The 13351-nt window shown below is 46.2% G+C and overlaps 1 protein-coding gene across 1 annotated transcript in view; it reads right to left on the reverse strand.

Annotated features, from left to right (window-relative positions):
• Positions 1 to 13351, reverse strand: part of LOC119374960 (PH domain leucine-rich repeat-containing protein phosphatase 1) — a 54699-nt gene that overhangs the window by 16630 nt on the left and 24718 nt on the right. The window contains exons 2-5 of the mRNA XM_037645159.2: positions 4811 to 5087; positions 2700 to 2853; positions 2027 to 2087; positions 545 to 640 (exon numbers count right to left, since the gene is read on the reverse strand). Of these exons, the coding sequence (XP_037501087.1) occupies positions 545 to 640; positions 2027 to 2087; positions 2700 to 2853; positions 4811 to 5087 (588 nt within the window). The remainder of the gene's footprint in view (positions 1 to 544; positions 641 to 2026; positions 2088 to 2699; positions 2854 to 4810; positions 5088 to 13351) is intronic.

The raw sequence follows: 13351 nt of genomic DNA on the forward strand, positions 1-13351 counted from the left end.
ACTTGGCGGAAGTATAGTTCAAAGCGCCCACGGCGTGCCGGGACCGGATTCACAGAGCTTTTCGTTGGCATGAGCTGCTCGTACTTGGCTGGCCTCCTCCGCTGTTATGTCGGCTATCACAAAAACCCGGGACTTGTTTTAACGAACAGTTCCATAGTGATGTGAACGGTAGGTGCCAACGTGTAGTGATAACGAGTGTCTTACTTGAGAAGGCAGTCGACCAGTGACAACTATTTTGCACGAGTGAAGATCACGACTTTTTTCCGGTGATTGGTCATGTACCAGAGAACTATTGCTTGCTTGCATTGTGGTGCTTATACTGGAAGCAGCGAGGGAGGCCCAGAACGTGAGTTATTTTTATTTTCTTGCTTCTACTCGCTCTTTCAGCAGAAAGAGTAACGCATTCATTTTTTTTTTTTCACTTTGGGCGCACGACGCTGATTAAGGCTCAGTATTGTTCAGCAGGATCAACAGCGAACTGCGAATACTGTGTTTCACGTAATAATCGTTCCGCGTATCTTAGAAGTGGCCATACGGGACTCACCTGGCGGGAACGGAAGTGAGGCAGTTGTGGCCCAGGTCCAAATGTTGGGCGCTGCGTGCCTGGGGCACCCAGTAGGGCACTTGCACAAGCTGGTTCCTGCGGGAAATGTATACGCAGACATTTTGACCCAGTCGCGCGGACATACGTCGCTTTAAAAAGTGGGTCGGCTGTGTGTACAATGTAACGCTGTTCTGGTCGATGCAAGTACCTTGGATCGTGCGTCTTTTAAGCCATGTGCATGAGTTAGACACAATATTAATGAGAATGAGAAATATTAATGAGAGGTTATTTAATACGAACGGTGTGATGCCGACAACCCATTAGCAGTGCTGTGAAAGGGCTGTCCCATCTGAACCCCTGCGTCGACTCAACGTGTTATCCACCCACCGTCGTCCCGCATGTTTCGGTTTCTCATAGATATTATCGGCAAGTCTAATCTCAGGCGCAATGTAACGTTTGTAGAGTTAGAAACCTGTGACCGTATTCACAAACCTTCGTGTTCGTAAATGCTCATTGTCATTCGCTGACCCCTTTCTTTAATAGTACGTCATCAGGATCATTGGCTAGAAGTGTTTCTTTACGAATAATTCCAGCTTAAGAAGCTTTTGTGAATACGTGTAATGGGCCCGTATTCCCACAAATGTTCTTGCGCTAAAATTGTTCCGCAAATGCCGCTGCGGTGGTCTTGTCGTTATGATGCACGACTGTTGACCCGAAGGTCGCATTTCGATGGTGGCAAAATGCTTGAGGCTCGTGTGCTTAGATATAGGTACATGTTACAGAATCCCAGGTGGTCAAAATTTCCGGAGCCCCGGCGTCCCTCATAATCGAATCGTGGTTTTTGGACGTGAAACACCAACAATTATTATTATTCAGAGCAAATGCAAGCCCATCGGGATGCCGCACGCTGATTTTTTTAATGAATGTATTTAAGAAGAGGCTGATGGCTATATGCGTGGCACCAGTTTTTCCACTTCTCTTACATGATAGCTGTATTATTAGTGAACGTGGTCGGCCAGTGACAAACAGCACCTACGAACGAAAAGCTTCGTGAATTCGGCCTTTAGCTAGTTCATCGGTCAAGCGTGTTAATCTGTGTGTTTTCTTGGTTCGTGGTTTCTGCGTTTGTTTAAGCAGCATTGTGAAGCATTTAACAATGACGCGAAAGAAAGCGCCAGCGCTGAAGTGAGCAGCGCCCTTGCAACCCGACGCTGCAGCCTGCCGCTTGAAGTAACTGTGACATTTGGAAAATTGGGCACTCAAGTGTCCCCATGGCCTTGTTTCCCACAATCCTGCTGTAAACCATCGATTACATAAGACTTGCTGGAATCAACGTGGCTCTGTAACCATTTGCCCAAGTTGATAGCTTTTTTTGTTTCCTTACAATATGAAAGGGAATACTTGGGTTTTCGATATTCGTACAAAGTTTCGATCTATATAGTATATGGTACACCAGTGTATATTGAAACGAATTATACTCACGTTGACAGATCGATGTAGCTTAGTACATTACACGGTAGCGTGATGTCGACATTCTGTAGACCTGTGGGAATATAAAATATTGACATTTTTTAAAACGAATTTGTGAGCAACTGGCTTGCGTCATCGCAGCAGAGACATATATGACTCAATCATAGGGAAACGAGCTACAAGATTCTATTCCGCCGCCATGTTGATGTTAAAGCTATATCTTCTGCTCGATGCATTAGTGCACTTTATCCTCGGCAAGCGATAAAGCTCAGGGCGAACTCGCTGTTTTTGAACGTATTAGATCTCTAATGCACAATATTTTTATTGGAGTGCCCTTCTCCTCCCATGCACATACACGCACGGCGAGTTTACGACAAAATGTGTGTGTGTTCGTGGTTGTACGAGTGAGGAGTGCGCGCGTTTTGGTTAGTGTGTATATGAAGAGCTGCACCATATTATCGCCGGGTACGTGACCTACTTACCCGTGGTGTAAATCAGAAAGGTTAAGGAGGGGGGGGGGGGGCTTTTTGCGGCAATACTACTGATGCTTGGGCTATTAGGTATGCATAATTATAACAGATACTAATGCGAACATTTATTATAGATGGTCTCGTCTTTACGGTACTTATGCATATGTTATGACATTTTTTGATTACCTGGTTTGCATTGATAGAGTAGGACTCACGGTTATGACTAGAGCAGAGCGTTTCGAGACGACCTCCTGGCAGACTGAGCTCGCTGAGGCAGTTCCGTGAACAGTCCAGGTGGCGAAGGCGGTTAGTTGTCGGTAGCCGCAGTTCTTCGATTCTGTTCCAACTCACGTCCAAGGATTGCAGGTTCTGGAAAAATGGCAACATTTTTTTTAACACGAAAGTGTTTTATGCCGGGCTCCACCAAGACTTTTATGAAATACGTCAGCAAAATGAACGCCATCAAATGGCAAAGAAAAAAAACTGTAAGAAAGAGTTCCGTTCACAGCAGTCGAACCGACGACCTCTATAGGGCCCGCGACGATGGCTGGCAGGCGTTTAGCCTACTGAGCTACTGCCAAAAGCATTACGAGGGCTACATGGACGCGCCTTTTATCTTTCACACTATCCTCTCACAGTGCTCTTGGATGGATGGATGGATGGATGGATGCTATGAGCGTCCCCTTTATAACGGAGTGGTGACACGTGTGCCACCAGGCTCGAAAAAAAAAAAAAAACTTCTTTGCCTCCGCAATTACCTCCGGCAACGTGCCGCTGCTACGACCGTCCCAGTTAGAAGTGTAATTTCGTCAACGCTTTAACACACCGCGAGGCGCGGCTTCAGCCCAAGCGAAGAAGGCGAGGAAGCCTCGCTCATAGCATCCATCCATATCGGTATGTTGTCGGTATGGAGGACATGTGCCACCAGGCGTCAACCTGGGTGCGTCCACATCAAGCGGTGCTATATCTGCCAAACAACAATAGACATTGTACAAGCTGTCATTATACCAATGCACTATAAACAATCAACCACTTCTGTGACGACGCGTTTCACTTTCATGTTATACACCGATTCCTACGACGGAGGGATCAGCCATAATTTTTTTTTGTAATCATCACTCACAGTGCTAGCGCAGGGAAATCCGTCGAGCGAGCAAAACTTGTGAGACACGAAAAATTGAAGAGTGAAATCTACGAAAATAGGGATATTTTGGAATTGTCCGCTACATTGCAACGTCAATATACTCCATATTTCTCTTTCTTTTCATATTTTGTTAACAATTGCTTGGAGCTTGGAAGGTGGGGAGGATAGAGGAACTTAGTGGTGAATTGTTCGTGTTCGTCAAAATAGCGCATAAACAACGAACGAACACAGTAACAAACGAGCGCTGTTCGCTGAATTGTTTGTTGAAGACACATAAAAAATGAAACAGCGAAATTCAATCTACTTTGCACGTCAATGCTTCAATTGATTGCTCCCATAGAGCATGCGAATCGTTTATGAACGGTATAAACATAATCTATCTCATCTGTTCTTTAATACATGCACTCTGAGAAAAAAAGAGTCAAAAGATGGTCATGGAACCGTGACTCTCTTCGGGTGTCCATCTGACCCCTTTTGGAAGGTACAGGCAGAGAAAAAGAGTTAGCATTTCGGAAGGAGTCACTGGATGCTCCTGAAGCGCGTTTCGATTGGCTTCCGTGATAAAAGAGCCGCCGTATACGCCGTACATATCGCGCGCTTGCCCTTTGGCGCCGTTGTGGCGCCTTGCTCGCCTACTCCTTCCAAAATGCTAACTCTTTTTCTCTGCCTGTACCTTCCAAAAGGGGTCACATGGACGCCCGAAGAGAGTCACGGTTTCATGACCCTCTTTTGACTCTTTTTTTTCTTAGAGTGTATATTTGAATTGAGGTTTAAAGTATGCTGAGAACGACGGCTTCGCTTGGTGTCATTCGCCTCTATGTTTTCTATGTGAGACAGCAGGTGAATTCCCATTACTATTTTTTCCCGTTTATATACTTGTGTCTCAGACATGAGCTCATAGATGCAAAGGAGGTGCCAGGCAATGTTAACCAAATGTTACCAGAAGCTACCCTTGATGAGAGGCACCCCTGATTCCCGCCCCTGGATTTCGATATGACCGAGCGCACTGCCGGTAGTCGGGCAGACAGATCAGCGACGAAGGCTCATCTTTCCCATCCCTTCACCCGGCAGCCGCCGAGCACTTCCCACGCACTTAGAACTGGTCACACTGTGAAAGGAGAAATCGAATAGGAGGGAGGCTGCGAGTCGACGGTACTCGCGGGCACTCGGTGTTGTTCCCACCTGCAGGGCGGTGAAGTCGGCGACTCCCTGGATGCCGTTGGAGCGCAGGTCAAGGCGCCTGAGGGCCTGTAGCGCCTGCAGGACGGGGGGCGTCGCCAGCTGAGCGATGGCGTTGGCAGACAAGCGCAGGCTCTCGAGCGCCGTCAGTCGAGCCAGGGCCTCCGGTAGCGCCGTGAGCCGGTTCCCGCTGGCGCTGAGCATGCGCAGCTGGACCAGTGCCGACAGCTCGCCCGGAAGGTCGTGCAGCTCGTTGAAGTCCACGTGCAGCTCGCGAAGCCTGCGCAAGCGAAACGGTTCAAGCCACGCGCGCACTCCTTTGTCAACTCCCCCGCTAAAGAAACGTCCAGCTGGCCGAAACGGGTCGAACCGCATTGCACTTCGTGGACTGGTTCGTTCATGCGAACTGCGCGCAAATGTCGTGCTCTTGCACGACGAAACAGTCCTGCACGAACCCGCGCCAAATTACAGAAAAGAATCCGAAAAGATCGGTAAAAAGAAGGCATATGACAATGATAAACAAATGCTAGTTAAAAAAAATAAAAATAAACACTGGTCGATTCCACGAAAGATCGAAAAAGGGTGTATATTTGATGTTTCCGATTTTCCTGATAATTTTGTATGTTGTGCACATATGATTGCACAGCACGAAATCGCAGTTCGTTTTCAAAGAAAAATTTTTTTCAACACAGCAAAATTCGACAAGTGTCGCCGGTTGACGACGACCATTTTACGAAGAATGCGTTTTCGTAACTTTGGAACCATGCTGGCAGCCACTGAAGCTATATATTACAAATATCTTTCTTTTTGGCGGAAGTAGAAGTAAAGAGGAAATAGCTCTTATCATTTCATGGAATTCTGAGTAAATTATGTATTTTTAAAAATTCACGAAAAACGCTGCGTTTTTGAAAATCAGTCAAATTTGGGACGCTATGGCTACTTCTGTGAACATCTTAGCTTGTTCATATTTGCAGTATGAATAGGCCTTTATGTGAATAATGAACCTCTGCATTTGTATTTCTCTAATAATTTTCAAAGTACTAAATTTTCATGCTCGAAACACCAAAAAGAGAAAAGTGCTCCTCCATTCAAAAATCTATAATAAAAAAAACCCAATCTCAATTTTGTTCAAAGTCCCCCAAAATGTTCTCAAAGGACTGCAGAATGATATTATGAAAAAACATGTTGCATCATTTTTATTAGAACAAAAACAGAAAATGTCAAACATTGTGTTTCCAGAGCGTGGTGGCCACTGCGTAAAGGACATCTCTAGTAGCAAGAAAATACAGTAACACGTCTTTTTTCTTCTCTGAGCTTCGCTAAACAGCAGTAATGATCTATTGTTGGAAAGTGGGAACTGTTTTGTAAAGAAAAAAAACATCGTTCCAATTAAATGCATTTGCGACACCACTTACATTCCTCGTCGACGGGCAGCACGGACATTTTCATTCCTCTGGATAATTTTTTTTAGTAAATGCGCTTATATAAAAGTAACGAAGCTAAACGCGAAATATGTGTAGCTGAGTCGATCATGCATTGTAAGAATGTGAGAAATCGCAAATGGCGGCAGTGGTGAACGGCGAGTACCGCAGTGCAACCTAAGCACAGCAGCCACACATTCTTTGCCAGGCTTTGTCGCTATGCACGAGAAAAAGCTGGGGTGTTGATTGCGTTGGTTACACGATACATTTTTCACCGCTCGTCGCTCTCTCGCCCGGTCTCTGGATCCGCACCGTGCGCATCGTGTGGCGGATCGAGTGGCCCGCGCTACACGCCTTCGTGTAAACGGAGTAGCATGCGTTAGGCGGACAGGTGCAAAGGGCGGCGCGATGGACGCCCGCCTGAGCAGACGACAGCAACGAGTACGGCTGTGCCAGTCAGCCAAACACCACCTGAGATAGAAGTTAAGCATCCAAATTGTGCTTCACTTTGATGCGATCACTATCCTACGCTCTGAAGGTGGCTATGGGTAGGGGTTATAGCCATGGCCGAGATTTTGTACGGACTGCCTCATGGTGCACAAAAAGAAAATTCCGCTGCAGCAGAATTTTCGTTACGTAGAAGATATCGGATCGAGACTCTTTTGCGGAGGGTCATGAAGCAGGATGCGCGCTCAATTCAAGAGGGAAACCAGATCTGCCAGCACTCCTTCAAGAGAAAGAAGGATATGCAAAACAAAGCAGATGCAATGCAAACAAAACGTGTTTTGTCCGTGGCCAGAACTGCTGCCACCAATCTTCACGTAATCGATTCTTTTTAAACTCTGCATTGATCACATAAGGTTTGACAACGTACACATTTGGGCCAACAAAAACCCACCTCTTGGCGACCGCTCTCCAGAAATTCATTTCCATTCATGAAGAGACCTTGGCTTTTATACCAATCTCTCAATTCTGGCACAGCACATCATCATAAGAGATGCATGGAGGGAATGCGTTCTTTAGCATTCAAGATATGAATTATACTCAACTGAAATAGATGAAAGAAAAGGAGGCTACAACTGAAAGTGCATACTATGGACAGAGGGATGTCTAACACTGGCGTGAAGTCGCAAACCACGCGAATGCATTTAATTGTAACGGTCTTTTTCTTTACAAACAGTTCCCAATTTCCGACCATAGATCATTACTGTTGTTTAGCGAAGCTCAGAAAAGAAAAAAAGACGTGTTACTGTATTTTCTTGTTACTAGAGATGTCCTTTGCGCAGTAGGCCACCACGCTCTGGAAACACAATGTTTGACATTTTCTGCTTTTGTTGTAATAAAAATGATGCAACATGTTTTTTCATAATATCATTCTGCAGTCCTTTGAGAACATTTTGGAGGACTTTGAACAAAATTGAGATTGGGTTTTTTTTATTATAGATTTTTGAATGGAGGAGCACTTTTCTCTTTTTGGTGTTTCGAGCATGAAAATTTACTACTTTGAAAATTTTTAGAGAAATACAAATGCAGAGGTTCATTATTCACATAAAGGCCTATTCATACTGCAAATATGAACAAGCTAAGATGTTCACAGAAGTAGCCATAGCGTCCCAAATTTGACTGATTTTCAAAAACGCAGCGTTTTTCGTGAATTTTTAAAATACATAATTTACTCAGAATTCCATGAAATGATAAGAGCTATTTCCTCTTTACTTCTACTTCCGCCAAAAAAAAAAGATATTTGTAATATATAGCTTCAGTGGCTGCCAGCATGGTTCCGAAGTTACGAAAACGCATTCTTCGTAAAATGGTCGTTGTCAACCGGCGGCACTTGTCGAATTTTGCTGTGTTGAAAAAAAATTTTCTTTGAAAACGAACTGCGATTTCGTGCTGTGCTATCATATGTGCACAACATACAAAATTATCAGGAAAATCGGAAACATCAAATATACACCCTTTTTCGATCTTTCGTGGAATCTACCCACTGTCATTTCATTGGCGCCGCCACCGCCACACCAGTGTGTATATATTACGGCAGCCAGAAGAAGTTCTCTTATCCATATTCTCTCTCTCTCTCTCTATATATATATATATATATATATATGTATATATATATATATATATATGTATATATATATATATATATATATATATATATATATATATATAGAGAGAGAGAGAGAGAGAGAGAGGCGGAAAAATACCAGAATTCTTCATACGGCCGAGGGGTCGCAGGAGAGGTTCCCTTGTTTGATTATATACTCACTGTTGTCCTGCAGTCAATAACAATGCTCGCTGCACGAATGTCTGCGTTTGCAAAATCGGGAAGCGCACAGCCGCCTGCGCATCATTCGGAGCGCGGGCTGCAAATGTCTCGCGACTACCCCTCGCATCCACGAAATAAGCGATGCTACACATTTCCCTTTATTGTGCCTTGTGTTTTCTCGTGTCCCACCGCTCCAAAAACGTATTTTTGTGTGTATGTGTGTATGTTGGGGGGGGGGAGAGTTAGAGAGCAATCCGAATCGAAAAGTGTACTTCTGCGAATAACCACCACACTTCTCACCTAGCATTCGCGGCTGAGTGGAAATATTTTGAGGAAATTCAAATGTTTTGCGACTTTCGTGCTCCGAAAAGTTTTGTTGTCTACCTGCAAAATCGCGTCGGTTGCCCGTCGATAGCATAACCAGCGTTCATCTCCCTCGCTTCCGCTCGTAGTCCCACGCCTTGGTGCACGAGGAGGGGCGTGGCGCGAGCAAGCGCAGCGCTGCCCTCAGATCCGACGGTGGCCCCGCGCGACCCAAACTTGACCGCTCGGCTGGGATCGTCGGTGGCTGCGCGCACGCGAGCTCGGCTTGACAGCTCCTTCGGCCGCAGATGAGAGGGGGACCGTTTCCGCTCCGGCGGACGCTAAAACACGGTTCGCCCGGGCATCTTCACAAAAAACCAGTCGGAAAGGCGTCCCATGCATGTGTGTACACGGCCCTGCGTCGATCGCGCACGCAACGGACCGGGCGACCTTCGCGCTGCGCTGACGGTTTCTTGAACTGTCCGCTGGAGGTTGCCGTTGTCCGCGGGACAAGCACTGGCGGTGGTCACGCTCGCACTGCGGGAGCGCTTGCGTCTTGGCTTTCGCCCGTTTTCATTTTCGTTCATTTCCTTTTTTTTTTTTCCCTTACGCGGGAAAAATATGGGCACCCCGCGTTGGCCGATGCATGAAAACGACGAAACGGAAACTGTTGTTCACGCAAGAGTGCCAGCGCGACGGCTTGAAGCTTAAGCGTTCGGTGCGGGCTCATTCACACACTCGCACCGTCTTGTGGTCGGCGACCGTTGCTGGGTATGCAGGCGCAGCACGCATGTAATACGCGCCGCGCGTTTTAAACGCAACGACTACTGATGCGTTTCTCGCCGATGTGGCAACGGTGCGCCCCCGCGGTTCTGGCATTAAGGCAGTGCGCATTAGAATGAATGTAAAGGAAACGTATACAGAGAGGGGAGCATATAGCATGTCGTTTCTCTGCGCGCGCGCGTCCGAGCGGCCACGTATATGCCGCGATTGATGGTGCAACCGCGGAGCCTGTGTGCAGTGTTTGGCGGAAGGCCTCGCGCTTCACAATGAACCGATCTGTTACGAAACGACACACGGTAGCGGTTTTGTTTGTTGAGAGCGCTTATATGGCGCGCTGAAATCGCTGTAATGCTTAAACGTGTGCACGAGCGAGCGGAGAACTTCTCTGCTACTATGCCGTGACCTTCTTTCTTTAATGATTTGTACCTTTGATCTTTTGCAGGATGAAATAAAGGCGCCCCACGGTGTCACCATATAAGGAGTCGTGTTTCGGAATAAGCGGAAGAAAAAACTTTACTATAGTAGACGTTATGCCAGTCTTTATATCAAGTGTTCGATTATCGATTATATTAATTGTACAAGTGTGATCATAATGACAGACTTGTCGCTTGCTGCTCTACGTATTACGCAACCTCGATATTAATATGTGGTCGCACTTTGGAGCTCGCAGAATGAGAATATCGGTTTGCTTTCGAGCGTTTGGTGCATTCACTCTACAGTGTTTACATGCATTTGGGACGTCACACGGATATGTCGCCATTGGTCTAAGGCTCAGTGGTTTGCCGAAACAAAAATAAATATTGAAATCGGTACAGCGAATAGGAAAGAAAGGCAGAGCATCAACGGTGGTTGTGTCACTTGTGTGTACACTTGGTTCAGTTTTATTTAGCTCTTTTTTTTTTCTTTCGCGGTTACTATGCGTTGGCCAGTTGAATGACAAGTCTTCTAGCCTTATTAGGGTATATCGCTAATAACCGCATTATAGGCCTGTGTAATCGAGTGAGAAGCATGAGTAGCACATACATACATGACAATATGCGTACGGGATTTAGATTGATGAGAACAGAGTTGATGCATTGCGTATTTTAATAGGACTACCGGAAGGTTCACGAGAGGGTGACGATTAGCTCAATGACCACCACCACCTCTAAATTTGGGGAACGAGAACAGGGGTTCTTGCTGCAGTCAGTCGTTTACCTTTTTGTGTTACAAAAACACGCAGAAGTCCGGGTGTGTTTCTCTTCCTTTTGGTCCAATCGTGAGACATGTCCGCATAAGCAGACATTCTTCTATAATTTATTTATTTACCTAGTTATATTATTACTAGCTATATCAGTGATCTGCTAATGTAACATGTAACCCCATGCAACTCGGGACCTGTTACGAATGTTATCTGAAGTCGCCTGCTGGGACACAGATGAATTCGGATCCCTTCAAGCGTTGCAGAAATAGCGTTTTTTCCTCACCTGCGAGCTTTTTCTCTTCCTCATCTCTTTATACCGTCAGGCCCACTGCGGTAGTTTTGTAGCTATGGTTATTTGCTACAGAGCATGATGTCATGGGTTCGATACCCGAACGCGACATCCGTATCCCTGCGGACATATATGACGAGGTAAGAACTTTCGGCGGAGAACTTAAAAGATTTAATGCAGAATATAAAACTCATCCTTGACCTCCAGGTTACTGGCAAGGCGATGTGGATCTTGAGCTTCTGCGCCGCTACATTAATAACCCTATTATCGTTGTCCGACAGAATGATTTGAGGCCGCGTTCTTTGGGAATACCAATCCAGCCCATCGTCATCCTTCGGTATTCGTTTAACACCGTGGTCACGTATTTTTAGACATGCAGCTCTGAGGGGACTGCCAATTCTTGTTCTGGATTTTTGAGGCCTCCCTCATTGGCTTCTCGATTGGAAATAGTTGTTTTGAGAGTCATTATTCTTGCTCGCGGTAGGCCAGTGCGCAACGGCACGAAGAAATTAATTTAAGAAAAGGTCCCTCTCGTTATTTTCTCACTCCCTTACGCACGCACTTGCAGAGCAGCAGCCTTGCGACACGACCGGTTAGCGCTCGGCTGAAACGCCTGAGCTTTTGTAGGGCACACTCCAGAGGGACTTAATTCGATCATTTTAGTGTCTCCTTACAACAGATATTGTGCAAATTCTTTTTCAGTGGTTCTCTTTTCTGCGTTCTTATTTCAAGAAGAGTAAGAATTGGCCAATGTGCCGGTGAATTCTTGGTGTCCTTTGGGGAGGCAAAGCAGATGCAATTCGTCAAACGCAGTTTCGGACGGCTTTTTGCCAAATTTCAGAGACGCGCACCGAAAAGGAAACGCAAACCCAAAGGATAACTGCGATTTTACTGAAATTCCACAGCATTCAAGACGTGTACAAACGAAATTTATGTGCCACCAGCTTCACCGCGCTGATGCCATTGAGTATACGGAAGTTGAGGCTTGCCCCAGCGACGCTCGTGTGATGCGGGAAAGGGTGCTTCTTCGCAAATGCGAAGGATCGACAGGTACGCGTCGCTATACATATAGGGCGTGATTGTTGTAACTCCTGGTGTTGATTTTTGTCTTTTGTTCCTGTATTTTTGCGTTCTCTTTGAGTAATGACTATGAAGGCGGGAAAGCATCCACTGCAAAATCGAACCTGCTCGAACTTGAACAAAGATATGGGCTATCCACGTACCCTCAAATAATGTCGATCACTGCTTAATAACTATGTCGTTATGCTGATGAAGGTCGAAGGTAACAGGTTCGATTGCCTGCCACGGCGGCGGAACAGCTCGCGCTTCAAGGAGTGCGTCGTTTTATCGTTGTTCGAGGCCTCGTTATTTCGTTACGTGAGCGCAGCAGTCGAAGTAGGAAATCGGGTAATCCCAGTTACGACAGACAGCTATGCTGTAAGAAGGTAACACTAGAGAGCCGGCCTGAGTTTGGGCCACTGCATTGCTCCATCAGGGAAGCGGGATGTTTAGTATGAATGAATGGACGAATAAACTTTATTTTGGTCCCTCGGAAAGCGCTTTAACGTTGCGGGCCGCTCCCACGTCGGAGCAGGAAGACCAAGTCTCTCTGCTGCGTCGCGGGCCCGTTGCACTGCCCATAGCTGTCCTTCGAGTCCGGAGCTGATAATAGCAGCTTCCCATTTTGACGGCGTGATGACTTGGCCGCCGCGTAACGCGGGGCACCGGTAGAGCATATGCTCTAGATTCGCTATATCCGCACATAATGAACATGCATTAGTTGGTTGTATTTCCGGATAAATCTTGTGCAATAGCGCGGGGCCAGGGTACGCCCCGACCTGAAGTAGCCTGAGTGTCAGAGCATGTGGCCTGCTTAATTTTCTGTGTGGTGGAGGGTACTGTCTCCGTCCCAGGTAAAAATGTTTCGTGAGTTATACGAGGTGGGTGGGTCCCGATTCTCCAAAACCTCAGCGCTGCACTCCCCGGTAGTATGCTGTAGAAGAATTGACATTTGGGCAAGTTGGAATTGGTTATGCATTTTTGAAATGGGCAGCGCGAAAACGAGGATACGAGAACAAGTACAACACATCACACAGCGCCCATCCTCGTTTTCGCGCTGCCCATTTCAAAAATGCATAACAGTATGCTGTAGTTTGCTTCGATATGTTAAGTTGGCGTGACCTTGTCGGTATCCGTTTGGTGGCTGGCTGTTGCTACGTCAACATATACAAGTCGTCCCAGCTGTCATGTACTGTCATTAAGAAGGAAAAAAAAGTGGGAGGGGGGGATTAAGCTA

Source organism: Rhipicephalus sanguineus, chromosome 1, assembly GCF_013339695.2.
Source record: "Rhipicephalus sanguineus isolate Rsan-2018 chromosome 1, BIME_Rsan_1.4, whole genome shotgun sequence".
NCBI classification, from domain to species: domain Eukaryota; kingdom Metazoa; phylum Arthropoda; class Arachnida; order Ixodida; family Ixodidae; genus Rhipicephalus; species Rhipicephalus sanguineus.